General features: G+C 34.7%; 1 protein-coding gene across 1 annotated transcript in view; it reads left to right on the top strand.

Annotated features, from left to right (window-relative positions):
* The window catches only part of LOC137398621 (uncharacterized), a 65243-nt gene that overhangs the window by 30989 nt on the left and 16281 nt on the right, over nt 1-17973 (top strand). Inside the window, exons 9-12 of the mRNA XM_068084788.1 lie at nt 5952-6045; nt 6949-7103; nt 11101-11208; nt 15838-15958. Of these exons, the coding sequence (XP_067940889.1) occupies nt 5952-6045; nt 6949-7103; nt 11101-11208; nt 15838-15958 (478 nt within the window). The remainder of the gene's footprint in view (nt 1-5951; nt 6046-6948; nt 7104-11100; nt 11209-15837; nt 15959-17973) is intronic.

Genomic DNA, 17973 nt, shown 5'->3' with positions numbered 1-17973 from the left:
TCATAGATATCCTTATTTGCTACATATTGGTGTCATAGATATCCTTATCGCTACATGTAGGTGTCATAGATATCCTTATCGCTACATGTAGGTGTCATAGATATCCTTATTTGCTACATATTGGTGTCATAGATATCCTTATCGCTACATGTAGGTGTCATAGATATCCTTATCGCTACATGTAGGTGTCATAGATATGCTTATTTGCTACAAGTAGGTGTCATAAATGTCCTATTTACTACAGGTAGGTGTCATAAACATCCTATTTACTACAGGTAGGTGTCATAGATATCCTTATCGCTACATGTAGGTGTCATAGATATCCTTATCGCTACATATTGGTGTCATAGATATCCTTATCGCTACATGTAGGTGTCATAGATATCCTTATCGCTACATGCAGGTGTCATAGATATCCTTATCGCTACATATTGGTGTCATAGATATCCTTATTTGCTACATGTAGGTGTCATAGATATCCTTATCGCTACATGTAGGTGTCATAGATATCCTTATCGCTACATATTGGTGTCATAGATATCCTTATTTGCTACATGTAGGTGTCATAGATATCCTTATCGCTACATGTACGTGTCATAGATATCCTTATCGCTACATGTAGGTGTCATAGATATCCATTTTTGGAACACAAAGTGATAACATGTTTATTGAGTCGAGGAGCCGTATTCCATGGTGCGAGGCAGCTACATGTCCTCTTACACAAAGAGTTTTAAAATATCAAGTTATTACAGCTAGAATGCTTTAATACATAGATTGACGCTGCATAGAGTGTTGCAATACATAGATTGACGCTGCATAGAGTGTTGCAATACATAGATTTATACTGCATAGAGTGTTGCAATACATAAATTTATCCTGCATAGAATGTTGCAGTGCATGAATTTATGTGACATAGACTGCAATATTGTAATGTACTAGCAGAAAGCTTGACGTCTCTCGAGATGTCATTCATTGTCAATGGAAATTGTTACACTCTTTTCATGACAATAATCCATGAAGGAAGGACAATGTCCTTAATGCATGTGAATGCTGATTCCTGACTTTCTAATCAGATAGATTGTGACATATTTATACAGAAAACAATAGTTGTAATATTACCAATTTAGTTTAGCATTGCTAGAAGTTGTTCTGCTTTTTCACATTAAATAAGTTATAATAGGTCCACTCTCTCAACTCTTTAATGACCTGGCTATATATAACCTTTCATGCTTTGAGAAGTATTTGTTATATCTCAAAACTGAAAGTCGCATCTTATTCAGCACAAAATTAAATTTTTAATGATATATAAAATAGCTAGCTTTACTAAATTCTTCAATTCTATAAAAACAGAAAACTAATAGTTTAGAGAAATAATTTTTAAATCGCTCCTCAAATGTAGGAGATTATTAATTTTAAGAACAAAAAATAAGGTTACCCATGTTTTGTGTCTCATGTTAGCCATGTTCATTGTAGTGAATACTGAAACCTTATCATCATAGTAGCTTTATTATCTTGTACTACAGAGGACATCTTTTTATCAAGGACCAGGAGGAGCTATGAGTAGGATTGTAGAAGTTGTGTTATCAATGCTTCTTTGTATTTGGTGAAGCTTAGAGTTGGGAGGTTTTTTAAAAGTTAGTACGATATATAAGCGTTGACTCGGGCTATTTGTAAGCTATTTACTGATAAACTTCCAAAACCAATGTGAAAGATAATCGTTTGTCAAAAAATGATAGTTGAATTAATAAATAATGCAGAATCATAAACTTCTGGAGATTTTTCGTAACAGAATTTTCATTGATTGTTTGACTCGCAGTAGCAACGAAAAAATCAAACTGAATACCTGGCTCCGGCAATTTTGCCTTCGTTCTAACTCTTAAGCTACCGTAAGCCAATGAATCGGCTTATCAATAGGGTTTCACTTTCTTTTCATTACGAAGCCCTTGCATTAGCTAGACTAATTAAATTTTGTCTCCAACAAAACAACCTTGTTGCCAATTATGTGCAACCAATCGAAAATCTTTTGACGCAACAATTTCATTGCTAATTATTTTTCAAAATGGGAAAACCAGATTGTTATTGTCATGGTAGTAAGAAACTCACAGCGTTCGTTCAACGCAAAGAAAATGTCAAAAACTTTGCTAGAATGGGATTCACTAAACAATTTTATACTTTTCTTGTAGAGAATGTTGTTCTAAATACGATGCATTTTACAGTAAAACAATATCTGCATTGATTCTCAAGATATTGCATAAATACTAGCGGTCTATCAAGTTTTCGAAAATCCGTTTGAATTAGTTTGATCAGAATAGCGATTTTAGCGCAGTAGCAAAAGAGTTTAATTCCTGATTTTGATAATCGATTTTCGAAAAGCATAAGACCAGTCAGTTTTGCGAGATAGGATTTCAATTACGTTGTATGTTGTGTCTTGAATTTTGTGGAGAACACAGGTAAAAAAAATTATTTAGCTACGGTTAGTGGTTGCTTGGCGAAAAGCAAATAAACTGCACAGTTTCAGAAGGCTGCTCGGAGTGACTTGCCAACGTGGAAGAGTTAACTCTGCAAAGAATTCTCTTGTCATGGAACATCGCTTTTATTATAGTAGAGATTATTCCTCAATTTGTGATGCGGTAGTGGTAGAGTATTGGTAGAGTATTGGTTTTCCAAACTGAATGTCATGAGATCAAGACCTGTACAATGTAATATTTTATGCCATTTAATTATCGCTAACATAATTTTTTCAGTGCAACCGTTTCAAGCAAGATTATAAAATCAGTTTTATAATCTTGATACCTGGTAGGAAATGTTAGTGCTTACAATGCCCTATATCAGTTTTGTAATTATAAACCATTGTAATTATACAATGGAAAAATGTGAGGTAAAAATCATCAAAAATTTTATAAAAATGCGGTACATATTGAAAATTAGTAACAAAATAGTATGTTAATTTATGTTTTAGTATGTATTTTGAATTAGTTTACTGAATTTCAACTTATTATCACAAAATTTTTTCCTTCATAAGTTTCTGTCTTCACTTTCATTGTAAAATTTAGCGTGTCTGGTTGAAACCTTTTTCAACCAGAATTCAATAAGAAAGGCTGCGCGATGCTGTTATCGAAAGCGGTCTCCCACAATGGAAGAATCAATGTAACCATACGTACAAAGTTTGTACGTATTTATACACTAAAGGACAAGGCTTTAACAAGTTTCAGAAAGTAATGTGAATGCATCAACTATCTTGAGTAGCTAGTTATATGAGTTACATACATACGATGAATTGTATTCACATAAGAGATAACAAGCCCATCTGCATAGACATGGTTAAACAAGAAAATGAAACATAAAATCAAAAGGAAACAAATAAAATGAATAAAATATGAAAAACGTGCCACACAAGAGATAAATAATCCCACGACCAAACGAGCGGATACGAAGTTTGGGAGTTTTTATGATAAGTGCATGTGCACACAACTTACGAAAATTATTCATCAACAATGAGACGAACCCTTGTATCAAAATTTCATCAAGAAATTTAACCATCGTTTTGTAGATTAGTTAAAGTATAATAACGATACAAAACACATACAAACCTATTTAAATATGTTATCATGTCTTTATAAATTATCGAAATTCTCTATAAACTTACCCATCTGATCGGATTATACACAAATAGACAGATTTATTTGGACGAAAATCGTCACAAAAACGCTTGAAAAGCTTGGTTTAATAAAAGTTAAGACCGGAAATTGAAACGCCGGGCAACAGAGAATAGAACGATTAAATCGTGCGCATTTCGCGAAAAAATAACGTGCACATTTCACCAGTCTATGGCATTGTCAACGGTTTCTGTAATTAATGTAGAGGTACTGAAATCGTTTCATTTTTGCCGATTTCAAATTGACATTTTAGACACTTGAGTACTTTGGTATTCTAACTGATGTCCAACGCAGTGTAAGTAAAGGAAATGACGATATTTTTTCTAACGATTCTTATGAGATTATTACAATATTTAATTATAAGTTTGGATGACTACAGAACAATGGCTACGTAGTACAGATTTTCTAAAGATCTATATAAATATCACAACTTCTTGATATTTCTACCTATGACGTTTTTAAATGTAAACAAAGTTGTGCATTGGTTTTATATTATTACTGTATTAATAATATTGATTATTTTAATAATATCAGTGCATTTTACTTCTAATATTGGCCAATATTGCATTTCTCCTATTGCAGGGGAGAGATATAAACATATAATCTTTTCCTCTCATCATTGCTGTTTGTTGTATATAATAACAATCACGCCCAGTACATTACAGCTACCATTGCAGTTATCTTATTGCACAGCAGTGCCATTTGACTGCTAATATTGCATTTCTCAATCATCAGTACCCTTTCTTTTTTCGAATATCACTTTGATCGTGGGCTGTATGGCAGTGGAATTTATAGTATATATTATACATGTATTGTTTTAATGCACCATTCCACATCAGTAAATTAAACACTTGAAATATCTCTGCCAATGTGGGGGTTTTCTGTATCATCTACCTCCTCGCCCTTACTAATTGGTTGCTCCTTTTGAATGCTGATCGCGTGCATGGCCTTCTAAATCCTTCAAATCTTCAGTCGTAAGGTTCTTCTTGTGCTTGCTTTAATGGAGTTCTTGTTTTAATAATAATTGCAAATGCTGATTGGTTGCGATCATATTCCTTGACAATGTTAATAATACAGGTGCCTTCTTCTTATTTACGACATCCAACTTTGTTGACATAGAAATCATTTTTCCTTCGTTTTGTATCAGTCTCAGATTCCATAGCTAACGAATTAAATGTAGATACTTGTAGATATATACGTATGCTGATAAAAGTTTATAGTAACGATATTATAACGCTACAAATGAATATTTCCTCTGCCTTGAGTATTTTACACGAAATTTTCCACGCGGAATACTGACATGAGAGAAGTCAATCATCGTGTCTCTTCTAAACGTTCTGAAAATGTTTTGGCACACTATGTTTCGGTGCCTTTTTTATTTCGACGAGCGTTATGAGCACACCGACCGCCAAATTTTAACTCGGGCAAAACTTTTCTCACAATCGTATGGTGAAATAAAATTTGTATAGCGAGGTGAAAATCTCACAATGTTTTACTACGTAAGGTGAAAAAATCGTATATCAGGGTAATCGTATCTTGAGGGTACACTGTATTTAGTTTTCGTCTATCAACCGCAGCTTTATGAAATACAACCCATTGCCATACAAGTCTACTGTGATTTCTGGTTTACCTTTGAGAAATTAACTATTGTAAAGGATTTTGTCGGCCTTTACTCAGGCACGATCTAACTTGTGATAAATGCTGCATAAACTGTAAGAGATATGAGTGTGGTTTTTGTTCGTTTTATTCCGAAGGAACTTCCAGTAGTCGTGGAACTGCGACTACTCTGCCCTCCTATCGAGAGCGTTCCCTATACATACATAAATATTCGCCAGACCGTATAATGGAACCGGGTAGAAAACCAAATAAAAATAATTATTAATAGACTCGCTAACAAGTTGGCTTAGTTACGGCCAAACTAACAAAGTATTAGCGATAAGACGCATAATGAAGAAGACAGACACAATATGTAAAATATATTTAAGAGTAATTATATTCCAGTATATATAAAACATCAGAAATAAAGTCGTGCCGTGTTGTTCGCCACATCACTTGTAACACACAGATATTACTCCAGGTCTGACCATATATCGGGGAAAGTATTGAGAATACTTGTATGAATACTTATAACATACAGATATTACTGCGGGTCTTGTCATTAGTGACGAGATAGAATTGAGAATACTTGTATGAATACTTATAACATACATATATTACTGCGGGTCTTGTCATTAGTGACGAGATAGAATTGAGAATACTTGTATGAATACTTATAACATACATATATTACTGCAGATCTGGCCATATATCAAGGAAAGGCGTTGTCCAGTTCTGTGTAGCACCACGTTTGACTCTCACCAGCTTAGCGCCTTCACAGTCTCAGTAGCTGGTAAATATTTTATCTGCTCCTCTTTTAATTTCTATATTGTCTTGTTGTACTGTGTACCCAAAGCCATGGGTCAGACACTGTAAATGATGTGTGCAGTTGTTATTGATGTCTATGACATGATTGACATATTTAATTATGTTTATGATGTGTTTTGTCATTGCATATGTTTATGTATGTTGTCATTGCATATGTCTATGTATGTTGTCATTGCATATGTCTATGTATGTCGTCATTGCATATGTCTATGATTTGTGTCATCATTACTGTTGTCTATGATGTGTGTAATCTTTGCAAATGTTTATTATGCCATCATTTCATATTTTTGTGTGTATAGTCATTGCTGATGTTTATATGTGCCATCATTACGGATATCTATGATTTGTGACATCATTACCGATGTCTATGATGTGCGTAATCATTACAGATGTCTATGACGTGTGTTGTCATTGCATATGTCTATGATTTGTGGCATCATTACTGATGTCTATGGTGTGCGTAGTTATTACAGATGTCTATGATGTGTCATCATTGCATATGTCAATGATTTGTGGCATCATTACTGATGTCTATGATTTGCGTAGTCGTGATATATTACCCATATATTTGACACTTTATAGTGTCATCAGTTATTCAGCGTACAACATCAAATGCGTTTTGGCTTCTTTATTTCGTTCTAAGGAGTTGTTATCCCTTTAGAAGTGGATCTTGTAGGGTTTGGAAAGCTGGTAACATAATAAGCTAGTATGTGAGTTTACTTTCAAATAAGGGATGACAACTTCTCACTTTATTAAGTTCGTTTAAATTACACATCAAGGCTTGCACATTATTCAAATATAATTAAACACGCAAATATTGCTCACTCCAGGTTACTCACAACTTTTCAACTATACAAACTTTCCACAGGCTATGATTATGTTCCTGAGATGGAGCCAAGACTAAATATATCAAACAATAATAGAGCTACTATCAGTTTTCAAGTGGCTCCCACATACCTTCACATAGTGTGGTATGAGGTCATACTCCGGCAATCGCATGGTAGTGCAGTCTTCACAGACAGGGTAAGACAATTCTCCATCAGTACTCTCTTGCGTCTTGCATAGCATATTTGTCTCACGATCTGCAGCTTTTTACGCCCAGTGTCTCCAATTCTACATGTCTCCTGTATACTCTCCACTTTTCATAGCCTTTTTGCTCCAATTCTACACGTCTCCTGTATACTCTCCGCTTTTTATAGCCTTTGTGCTCTAATTCTACATGTCTCCTGTATACTCTCCGCTTTTTATAGCCTTTTTACTCCAATTCTACATGCCTCCTATATACTCTCTGCTTTCCATAGCCTTTGTACCCTGCGGCCTTTGTGGCCTCTGACCCCTTGTGTCATTCCTGAATGACATTTGATTGATTAGCTTTACTCATGTAAAATTTTAGTTGATTTTATCAGGAAATATCGATATTTTTGTAGTATTTGAGATTTTGTTTGATGCTTGAGGTGATCTGACTGCTGGGATGTTTCAAGATTAAAATCGGGGGAATTTGATAACGGCTAGATCACTCAGAAGAAAATGACGCTCTAATTTCTCCAAAAGTGATGTCAATAATCGTGTATATTGTTTATAAATGATGGTCTCATCAGCATCATATACTTGTATGTTTACACAGTATTTAAAGGAAAACAGTGAAATAATTTCTAACCAAACTATCTTCAAGATAACAATATGTGTCATGATCAAAGAAACCATGGTTAAGTCGGGATTATAACATTTAGAGTTATCTACACTAGCAGAAGGAAAAAATTTTCAGTTATTTTGCTAAAAAAATTTGATTCTAGCTTAATTACAGCAGATTTTATGGTCAATAAACTGAATGCATGTTTACCATTAGTGCACAAACATAGTTTCGAGAAAACTGGTGTTAAAGTTTGAGAAACGAAAACCAATGCACAATTTTGTTTACATTTAAAAATGTCATAGCAACAAATATCAAGAAGTTGTGATATTTATCTAGATTTCTGTATTTAAATTCAAAAAATTATGCTGAATTTAAAAACTTAAACAGATTTTAGCTGGTTGTCATTGAAATAGCTTTATATTTATAAAGAAACGTATTACTTAATTTTGCACATATTAAAAACGGCTTGGCAATATCGTGATATTGGGCACAGCCAAATCATCAACAGAATCTTTAGAAAAATAACAACCGTAACATATTGCACACCATCAATCACTATATACTTCGATCTTGTAAACTCGAATGATTATTTTTAAAATTAAATCTGAAAACAATCTTATAAAGTCGAATAATTATTTTTACAATTAAATACTGTAATAAGCTTGTAAGAATTGTTAGGAAAATATCATCGTAATTCCCTTCACTTTCACTGCTTTTGACATCAGTTGGAATACCAAAGTACTCATTATAAGTGTCCAAAATGTCAAAGTTATCTTTAAAATCGACAAAAAAGAAACGATTATATTTATCGGACGCCATTTTTCAGTACTTCCTGTTTAGCATAGCAACGGTTTTAAAGGGGTTTTTCCAAGGGTTAAAGACTTCTATTGGCTAAACTGGCTTCAGATTCAGAAAGATCACTTTTTGATTGGTCCAGATGCACGTGTTGCAAAAATCGTTACCAATAATATAAATTCAGTTAGTGCAACTTCAAAGTCGGATAACTCAACTTCGTGATTTGCGACTTAACCATGGTTTCTGTGACCGCGACCCATATATCTGAGACTATATTTGAAGTTATATTCCAACAATTATAAGCAAAAGCAAATAAAATGTCAATAGAGGCTCTTAACCTCAAATAAAATTTTTATTATTGAGTGCAAATACGTGAACAAAATATTCCTTCTTCGCTGGTTATGAACTTTCTGACACAAGAGAGCGGCATAACACTGCAACTTGGAAACAATAGCTGATGTCATAATGAGAGAGACCAATAGGAAGTGCAATTACTGACATCATTTTCGGAGGTCTGTTTCTTCTGAGCATTTTAACCACGATCAAATTTAATCTAACCACTGAAAGTCAGATCACCTGAAACAACAAACAAACTATCAAATGATAGCAAAATATCGATATTTTCTGATAAAAATCTGATGCGAATGACACTTTAAAATAATGAAAACTGTTCTGTATCATCTAGCTGCTAAGGTAGAGAATTTTTGCTAAAGGTAGAAAATCGTTGCTAAGGGTAGAGAATTTTTGCTAAAGGGAGAGAATTGTTGCTAAGAGTAGAGAATTGTGGCTAAGGTTAGAGAATTGTGGCTAAGGGTAGAGAATAGTTGCTAAGGATGGAGAATTGTGGCTAAGGGTAGAGAATCATTGCTAAGGGTAGAGAATTGTGGCTAACGTTAGAGAATTGTGGCTAAGGTTAGAGAATTGTGGCTAAGGTTAGAGAATTGTGGCTAAGGTTAGAGAATTGTGGCTAAGGGTAGAGAATCATTGCTAAGGGTAGAGAATTGTGGCTAACGTTAGAGAATTGTGGCTAAGGTTAGAGAATTGTGGCTAAGGTTAGAGAATTGTGGCTAACGTTAGAGAATTGTGGCTAAGGGTAGAGAATTGTGGCTAACGTTAGAGAATTGTGGCTAAGGATAGAGAGTTGTGGCTAACGTTAGAGAATTGTGGCTAAGGATAGAGAGTTGTGGCTACGGGTAGAGAATTGTGGCTAAGGATAGAGAGTTGTGGCTACGGGTAGAGAATTGTGGCTAACGTTAGAGAATTGTGGCTAAGGATAGAGAATTGTGGCTAACGTTAGAGAATTGTGGCTAAGGGTAGAGAATTGTGGCTAACGTTAGAGAATTGTGGCTAAGGATAGAGAGTTGTGGCTAACGTTAGAGAATTGTGGCTAAGGATAGAGAGTTGTGGCTACGGGTAGAGAATTGTGGCTAAAGGTAGAGAATAGTTGCTATGGGTAGAGAATTGTGGCTAAGGATAGAGAATTGTGGCTAAGGGTAGAGAATTGTGGCTAACGTTAGAGAATTGTGGCTAAGGATAGAGAGTTGTGGCTAACGTTAGAGAATTGTGGCTAAGGATAGAGAGTTGTGGCTACGGGTAGAGAATTGTGGCTAAAGGTAGAGAATAGTTGCTATGGGTAGAGAATTGTGGCTAAGGATAGAGAATTGTGGCTAAGGGTAGAGAATTGTGGCTAACGTTAGAGAATTGTGGCTAAGGATAGAGAGTTGTGGCTAACGTTAGAGAATTGTGGCTAAGGATAGAGAGTTGTGGCTACGGGTAGAGAATTGTGGCTAAAGGTAGAGAATAGTTGCTATGGGTAGAGAATTGTGGCTAAGGATAGAGAATTGTGGCTAAGGGTAGAGAATTGTGGCTAACGTTAGAGAATTGTGGCTAAGGATAGAGAGTTGTGGCTAACGTTAGAGAATTGTGGCTAAGGATAGAGAGTTGTGGCTACGGGTAGAGAATTGTGGCTAAGGATAGAGAATTGTGGCTAAGAGTAGAGAATTGTTGCTAAGGGTAGAGAATTGTGGCTAAAGGTAGAGAATAGTTGCTATGGGTAGAGAATTGTGGCTAAGGATAGAGAATTGTGGCTAAGGGTAGAGAATTGTGGCTAACGTTAGAGAATTGTGGCTAAGGATAGAGAGTTGTGGCTAACGTTAGAGAATTGTGGCTAAGGATAGAGAGTTGTGGCTAACGTTAGAGAATTGTGGCTAAGGATAGAGAGTTGTGGCTACGGGTAGAGAATTTTTACTAAAGTTAGATAATTGTTGCTAAAGGTAGAGAATTGCTTCGTATATAAGAAGACTTGGTAAATATTGCAATGGAACGTGGACATCTGTTTAGGCTGAATAGATTTCTCTATAACTCCAGACTAAGTGCGCTCTTATCTTCGCTGGACAAGCAATAACTGTAACTTTTTAGTCGAATATCCTAATAAAAAGAGTGAGTTATAAATTTGATTATATGTAGACCGATGGCCATGAATTATTGAGCTCCGGCTCGTTATCTGTATTTAGCCCAATCACGTGTGCTTGTTAAAAATAGAATATGTTCCTTAAATTTTAATGTTTCCGTCCTTGTTTCACTACCTTACAGGAAGTGAGACCCCCTGCAAGAAATGTCTGGTACACATATGAGTATAACCTAAGCCTTGTCACGATCATGGAGGAATTTAACATCATCACAGATACAATTTATGTCGAGGTCAGTCACGTTGAGGACCATGAGCGTAGGAGTGTACAATTGATTATTACAGTTGTACACTCAGTACTACTTATTTTGGATTATACAGACGTTACCTTACTTATGAACAACAGTATATATGAATAGTTTTGTGCGTATGTCAAATATTGTTCATAAAAAAGCGGTAGATTCGATGCTCGTACAGAGAGATGCCTTAGCTTAAAATTTTGTATCGCACCCATTTAATGTATTTGCATTCATTATACAATAATTTTGGTTGGTGAAAAGCGAAAGGCTTTTAGTGATAATAGAAGTGTAAAAAGAGGCAAGTCATTTCATTTGAAACGAGAAGGGCGATAATAAAGAAGTTGATGCTGGTAAAAAAATGATGAGTGTTGCATATGAGTATAAAAAGAGTCGTTCAACCGTTGCTACGATTTACAGACAGAACCACTGTATCATGGAGCATGTAAAACAGCAAGAATCATTAGCCAAAACAGAGGTAAATTCCCTATAACGTAAATTCCAGATAACAAAAAATCTATGTTATCATTATGTGACTATTGACTATTTATGTAAAGTTTTTGCTTCGTACCATGTAAAACTTCCATATAACGTAAAGCGTCAAGTAGGGGCAACTTCTCAAATCCGATTTGATTAGTATTATACCTCGCCGCAATTGTGAGGTGAAAAGGGCATATGTATAGCATTACAAGTATTTATATTACAAGTATATATACTTGTAATATATGACATCCATGGCATTTTAGTTCGTTTTGATAGATTATCAAATGAGTTGACAAAACAGAGAATCGGTAGTTGTGCAAATTGTTAATAAATACTTTAAGGCAACTGATTGGTGCAGGTGTTACCAAGGTGATTGGTGCATTCGTTTACCAACCTGAATGTCACGAGTTGGAAGTATTGCCGAAAGTTATTTTTTATCTTAGCCTTGACCTCTGGACACAAATACGAGGGCGATTCGATAAGTAAAGATATTTTTACAATAAGTCAAGTTGTAGTTGAGTTAGAAACTTTTTTTTCAACATATTTCCCAGACAAGTCAACACATTTCTGCCATCTTGGTACCAGTTTGTTTATCCCATCTGCATAAAATTCTGCAGATTGCCTTCGTAACCATTCGCTCACAGTAGCTTTGACCTCGTCGTGAGTCTCCATATGAATCCCTCTGGTATAGGACTTTAGAGCACCAAAGAGATGATAGTCAGAAGGTGCAAGATCAGGGCTGTAAGGTGGGTGGTCCAACAGTTCCCAACCTAGTTGGTTTATGGTCTCAGTGGTTCGAGTGGCAGTCTGGGGCCTTGCATTGTCTTGGTGGAGAATGACGCCACGAGATTGCATGCCTCTTCTCTTGTTCTTAATGTCCTTTTTGACTTGTTGTAGCAGTTGGCAGTAATTTTCCCTGTTTACTGTGGTTCCCTGCTCAAGAAAGCTTACTGTAATAGGGCCTCTCACATCCCAAAACACTTTCAACATCACTTTCTTGACACTTCTCTGTGCTCTGAACTTCTTTGTGACAGGAGATGATGGTGTTTCCACCTCAATGACTGCTGCTTTGACTCTGGCTCATAGTGTGCCACGTAGGTCTCATCACAAGTCACAAGTCTGTTTAAAAAGGAATCACATTCTTTTTTAACCCTGTCCAGATTCTTTCTAGACATTTCCAATCACTTAGCTTTGTTGGAATCACTGAGCATTTGGGTGCTCACCTGCAGCATACCTTTGAGTACCCAAGATCTTCATAAAGAATGGAATGCACTGTTCCAATGGAGATGCTCAATGATTCAGCAATTTCCTCTACCTTTATCCTCCTGTCTGCTCTGACAAGCTGTCCATAGCCTCCAAATTGGACGGTGTGGCTGCCTCTTTTGGCCTGCCTGATCTTGGTTCATCCGCAATAGAGGTCCTTCCTTTCTTAAAACTGCTAGCCCATTAGAAAACTCTGTTTTGGTTTAAACTACTGTCACCATTATGAGCTTTCATTCTCCATAAATGTCACTTGGTCTGACTCCTTCACTTGACAAAAATCGTAGATGACGAACAGGGAGACCACTCTTTTTATAGTAAAAATAATTTTTTGTTTTGCTTTATTGAAGACATAGAAAATATTTGTTTTTAGTTTTACTTAGCAGAATAGTCTTTACTGTCTACAGAAAATAACAAATCGTGAATGGGCGTCGAGTTTGTGCGTTCCCATCAACTTATTATAAAATCACCACAAGCATAGCCTGTAAAACCAGTGATACTGATCAGAAAAAGGAGACAAGTTGTTGATGCAAGTTAGTAACATCACAGTTACATTACAGATAACAAATTTAAATTCTAAGCCTAGTTTTTTTCCTTTTTGTATTTCTTTCTTGTATTAAAAGGTGATTTTGGAAAGATCTTGTAACGGCTTAGGCAATTTACATGTATTTTACTATTCGTACAACGTAAAATCCCTATAACGAAAAAGTTCCTGAAATTGATTATTCACGTGGTATGGTTGTCTACTATATATATGTGTATATATATATATGTCCAAAATACTATATAGATAAATATATATAGGCTACTTGTATTGGGCACCTTACTAATTTTTATTACAAAAATTGCTTACATTTGGGGCCACAAAGATTTTTAATATAATATACTGTCTGTCCAAAGTCTGTTCGTCTTTCCAAAGCCACAAGTGGATGTTGGGAAAAAAACATTCCATTGCATGGGATTCAAACCTATGCATTCAGCTCAGCAGCCAACTGCACCACTTCATCACCTGCTAGCATTCCAGTATAATTGTACTTATAGTTATTACACCTAAGTGACCCAACAATTTTTTTACGGCACAGGGTTCTAGTAATTAAATAAAAAGAAAAGTGTTGCCAGATGGAGCCAAAAATGCACAAGCAAAACATTATACAAAGAAGACTTGAAACTGCTAAGTGTAAGTGTACATCTTATCTCTTTTGGGAAAAGATTAAGAGAATTAGTAATACAATAATACATAATAATAATAATACAATAAGACAATAATTAGTAATACAATTGTTGAGTGTATATTTTAGTAAGTGGAAAATATAATCATCACTACGTGGATATCTTGTACTTGAGAATTTATTAGTATCAGTGGTGTATGAAGGAGTTTAAACCATTCATTATTTATAATCCAAAAATGTTAGTTCAATACATTAACTTATGTATAAGTTAGCTTAAGATTCTTATACTTATATACTAAATATATGTTATACTTAAATTCTCAAGTAACAGATATCTTAAGCTAACTTAAGATATATATTTTAAAGCACATAAATTACATAATTTTTTTATTATATTTCAATCCAGCAGAGTCTTGGCTTTCGAATGAGCCTATATTCAATACACAAAGAATAATATAACTATGAAAAACGGGGTGTCAAAAGTATGTCCTGCAAAAAAACACTTGGTTCAGGTACTCAAAATGTGACGTCCTAATTCTCATTTAGCCTCAGGTCGTCGATCCCTTTCGCTGCCATTGAGGCTGCGTTTTTCTGTGACAATCGGTGCTGTTAAACCCGGAAAGCGCTAATAATAAACTAAGATTCTAGATAATCAACAATGCATGCGATCGATCGTGCTAAACCAATACAAACACATGTTCTGGGTTAATTAATTATGCTTCAATAAATGTACTGCCGTTGATAAAGGTAATGAAATCACATCGATTAAACTATGACCTGTGGTTGCGTGGCCCTAGGACTAAATGTCAATCGCACTTTTGGGAAATCACGCAATGCTTGAAATTAATTAGTCTCAGTCGTCACACGCAACATCACATTAAAAATAAAGAGCTAGTGCATAATATCATCGGGAAAATATAGTATGGTTCTTGGAGTCTGAGGTACTTATCATAGAAATAATATGTACATGGAGAACTAATGACACTGATTCCTTTGTCATCTTCATTCGTTCTCTGGAGTTGTCCTACTTTCGCCTGCCACTAGCGTCATTATCGTAGTTGATAAATAAGCGGTAAGAGCACACAACAACGAATATGAGAATTGTGCCGTCACAATTTACGAGACTATTCCAGTAAACTTTTTCACGGTAGAGCTTTTGGGAAAATCCTATAAACACCAACCAATGTCTGTCTCACCATGGCAAACAATAGCTCATTCGAAAGCCAAGACTCTGATGTATTGAAATATACAATAAAACAATTATGTAATTTATGTGCTTAAAGTTAACTTAAGATATATATATCTTAAGTTAACTTAAGATATATATATCTTAAGTTAACTTAAGATATATATATCTTAAGTTAACTTAAGATATATATATCTTAAGTTAACTTAAAATATATATATCTTAAGTTAACTTAAGATATATATATCTTAAGTTAACTTAAGATATATATATCTTAAGTTAACTTAAGATATCTGTTACTTGAGAATTTAATCATCAGTATACGAAGGACTTAAACCATTCATTATTTTGAATTCAACAAAGTTAGTACAATACATTAACATATTTACCAGTGGTAGACAACTCCGCTGCTCTATACAAAAACGTTTGGCAAAGTTTCATCTTTCTTCATAAGATCTAATAAGCTTCCTTTGCCTATGGATCTTTTTTCATTTTACTTTTGATATTTATGTGTTTCTATGTTTTAAGATAGTACCTGCGTCTGACTCGGCATTGTGTGATCGTCCCGGACGCTGCAACCTTAATGGAACTTGCACTAACTGCACTAAAAGCTTCTCCGCTCCTGTCAAAGTTTTTGCCGACTCTCCAGGTAGGCTGGTCATTCCTGCCGTCCACCTTATTTCTATACTTTTATGTTTTCCTTTGACCATGTCGCTGATGTCCATGTTATTACGGTATTAAAAAAATCAAATATAGTGGACGGTCGTATCTCGACTTCTCAGCCTGATCCACTGCCATATTTACCTTCGATTTCAAAGCTCTCGTAAGACTCAGTAAGTCGGGGTTTGGCTGTATACTTGAGTTCATGTGTTTGTAAGGATTTGTATAGATTAAGTCAGACAGCTGAATAATTTATTGTATATGACTTAATTTAATATGTTAGTTACTCAGTTAATATGTTAGTTACTCAGTTAATATGTTAGTTACTCAGTTAATATGTTAGTTACTCAGTTAAATGCTAGTTACTCAGTTAATATGTTAGTTACTCAGTTAATATGCTAGTTACTCAGTTAATATGTTACTTACTCAGTTAATGTGTTAGTTACTCAGTTGATATGTTAGTTACTCAGTTGTTATGTTAGTTACTCAGTTAATATGTTAGTTACTCACTTAATATGCTAGTTACTCAGTTAATATGCTAGTTACTCAGTTAATATGTTAGTTACTCAGTTAATGTGGTAGTTACTCAGTTGATATGTTAGTTACTCAGTTGATATGTTAGTTACTCAGGTAATTTAATCTATTCAGTTGTTCAGAAAGTACTTGGCTAAGCCAAGGGTTTATCATTTTTCCTTTCAGTACTACAGTTTTACAATTCCTCCTTGTAGTCAAGGTCAGGTCAAGGTTTCTCAATTGCAGCAGCATCGGTCTCTCAACTCTCTGCATCTTCTCTTAGTTTAGCCTGAGTTTATTCAAAAACATTGAGGGGGGGTGATGAATAAAGTATAGATAGTTCACATGGACGACTGAGACTATATAGGATATATTAGATGTTCCAGAATTCCAATCAAGACAGTATTTATGCTTGTATTACACCGTATTCGTTATGTACGATTCCAATCAAGACAGTATTTATGCTTGTATTAGACTGTATTTGTTATGTACGATTCCAATCAAGACAGTATTTATGCTTGTATTAGACCGTATTCGTTATGTACGATTACAATCAAGACATTATTTATGCTTGTATTAGACTGTATTCGTTATGTACGATTACAATCAAGACATTATTTATGCTTGTATTAGACTGTATTCGTTATGTACGATTACAATCAAGACATTATTTATGCTTGTATTAGACCGTATTCGTTATGTACGATTACAATCAAGACAGTATTTATGCTTGTATTACACTGTATTCGTTATGTACGATTACAATCAAGACATTATTTATGCTTGTATTAGACCGTATTCGTTATGTACGATTACAATCAAGACAGTATTTATGCTTGTATTACACCGTATTCGTTATGTACGATTACAATCAAGACATTATTTATGCTTGTATTAGACCGTATTCGTTATGTACGATTACAGTCAAGACATTATTTATGCTTGTATTAGACTGTATTCGTTATGTACGATTACAATCAAGACAGTATTTATGCTTGTATTAGACCGTATTCGTTATGTACGATTCCAATCAAGACAGTATTTATGCTTGTATTAGACCGTATTCGTTATGTACGATTACAATCAAGACAGTATTTATGCTTGTATTACACCGTATTCGTTATGTACGATTACAATCAAGACATTATTTATGCTTGTATTAGACCGTATTCGTTATGTACGATTACAATCAAGACATTATTTATGCTTGTATTAGACCGTATTCGTTATGTACGATTACAATCAAGACATTATTTATGCTTGTATTAGACTGTATTCGTTATGTACGATTACAATCAAGACATTATTTATGCTTGTATTAGACTGTATTCGTTATGTACGATTACAATCAGTTAAAGATGTTGCACAAAGTGGTAGTAGATTTTATCAGAAAGTATCAGTATTTTTCTATCATTTATGATTGTTTTTGATGTTAAAGACGATCCGACCGCCAGGATTTTTCCAGATTGAAAATGACATAACTTGATCCCG

This window comes from Watersipora subatra, chromosome 6 (genome assembly GCF_963576615.1).
Source record: "Watersipora subatra chromosome 6, tzWatSuba1.1, whole genome shotgun sequence".
NCBI classification, from domain to species: Eukaryota; Metazoa; Bryozoa; class Gymnolaemata; order Cheilostomatida; family Watersiporidae; genus Watersipora; species Watersipora subatra.
This window is presented reverse-complemented; position numbering and strand designations above follow the sequence as displayed.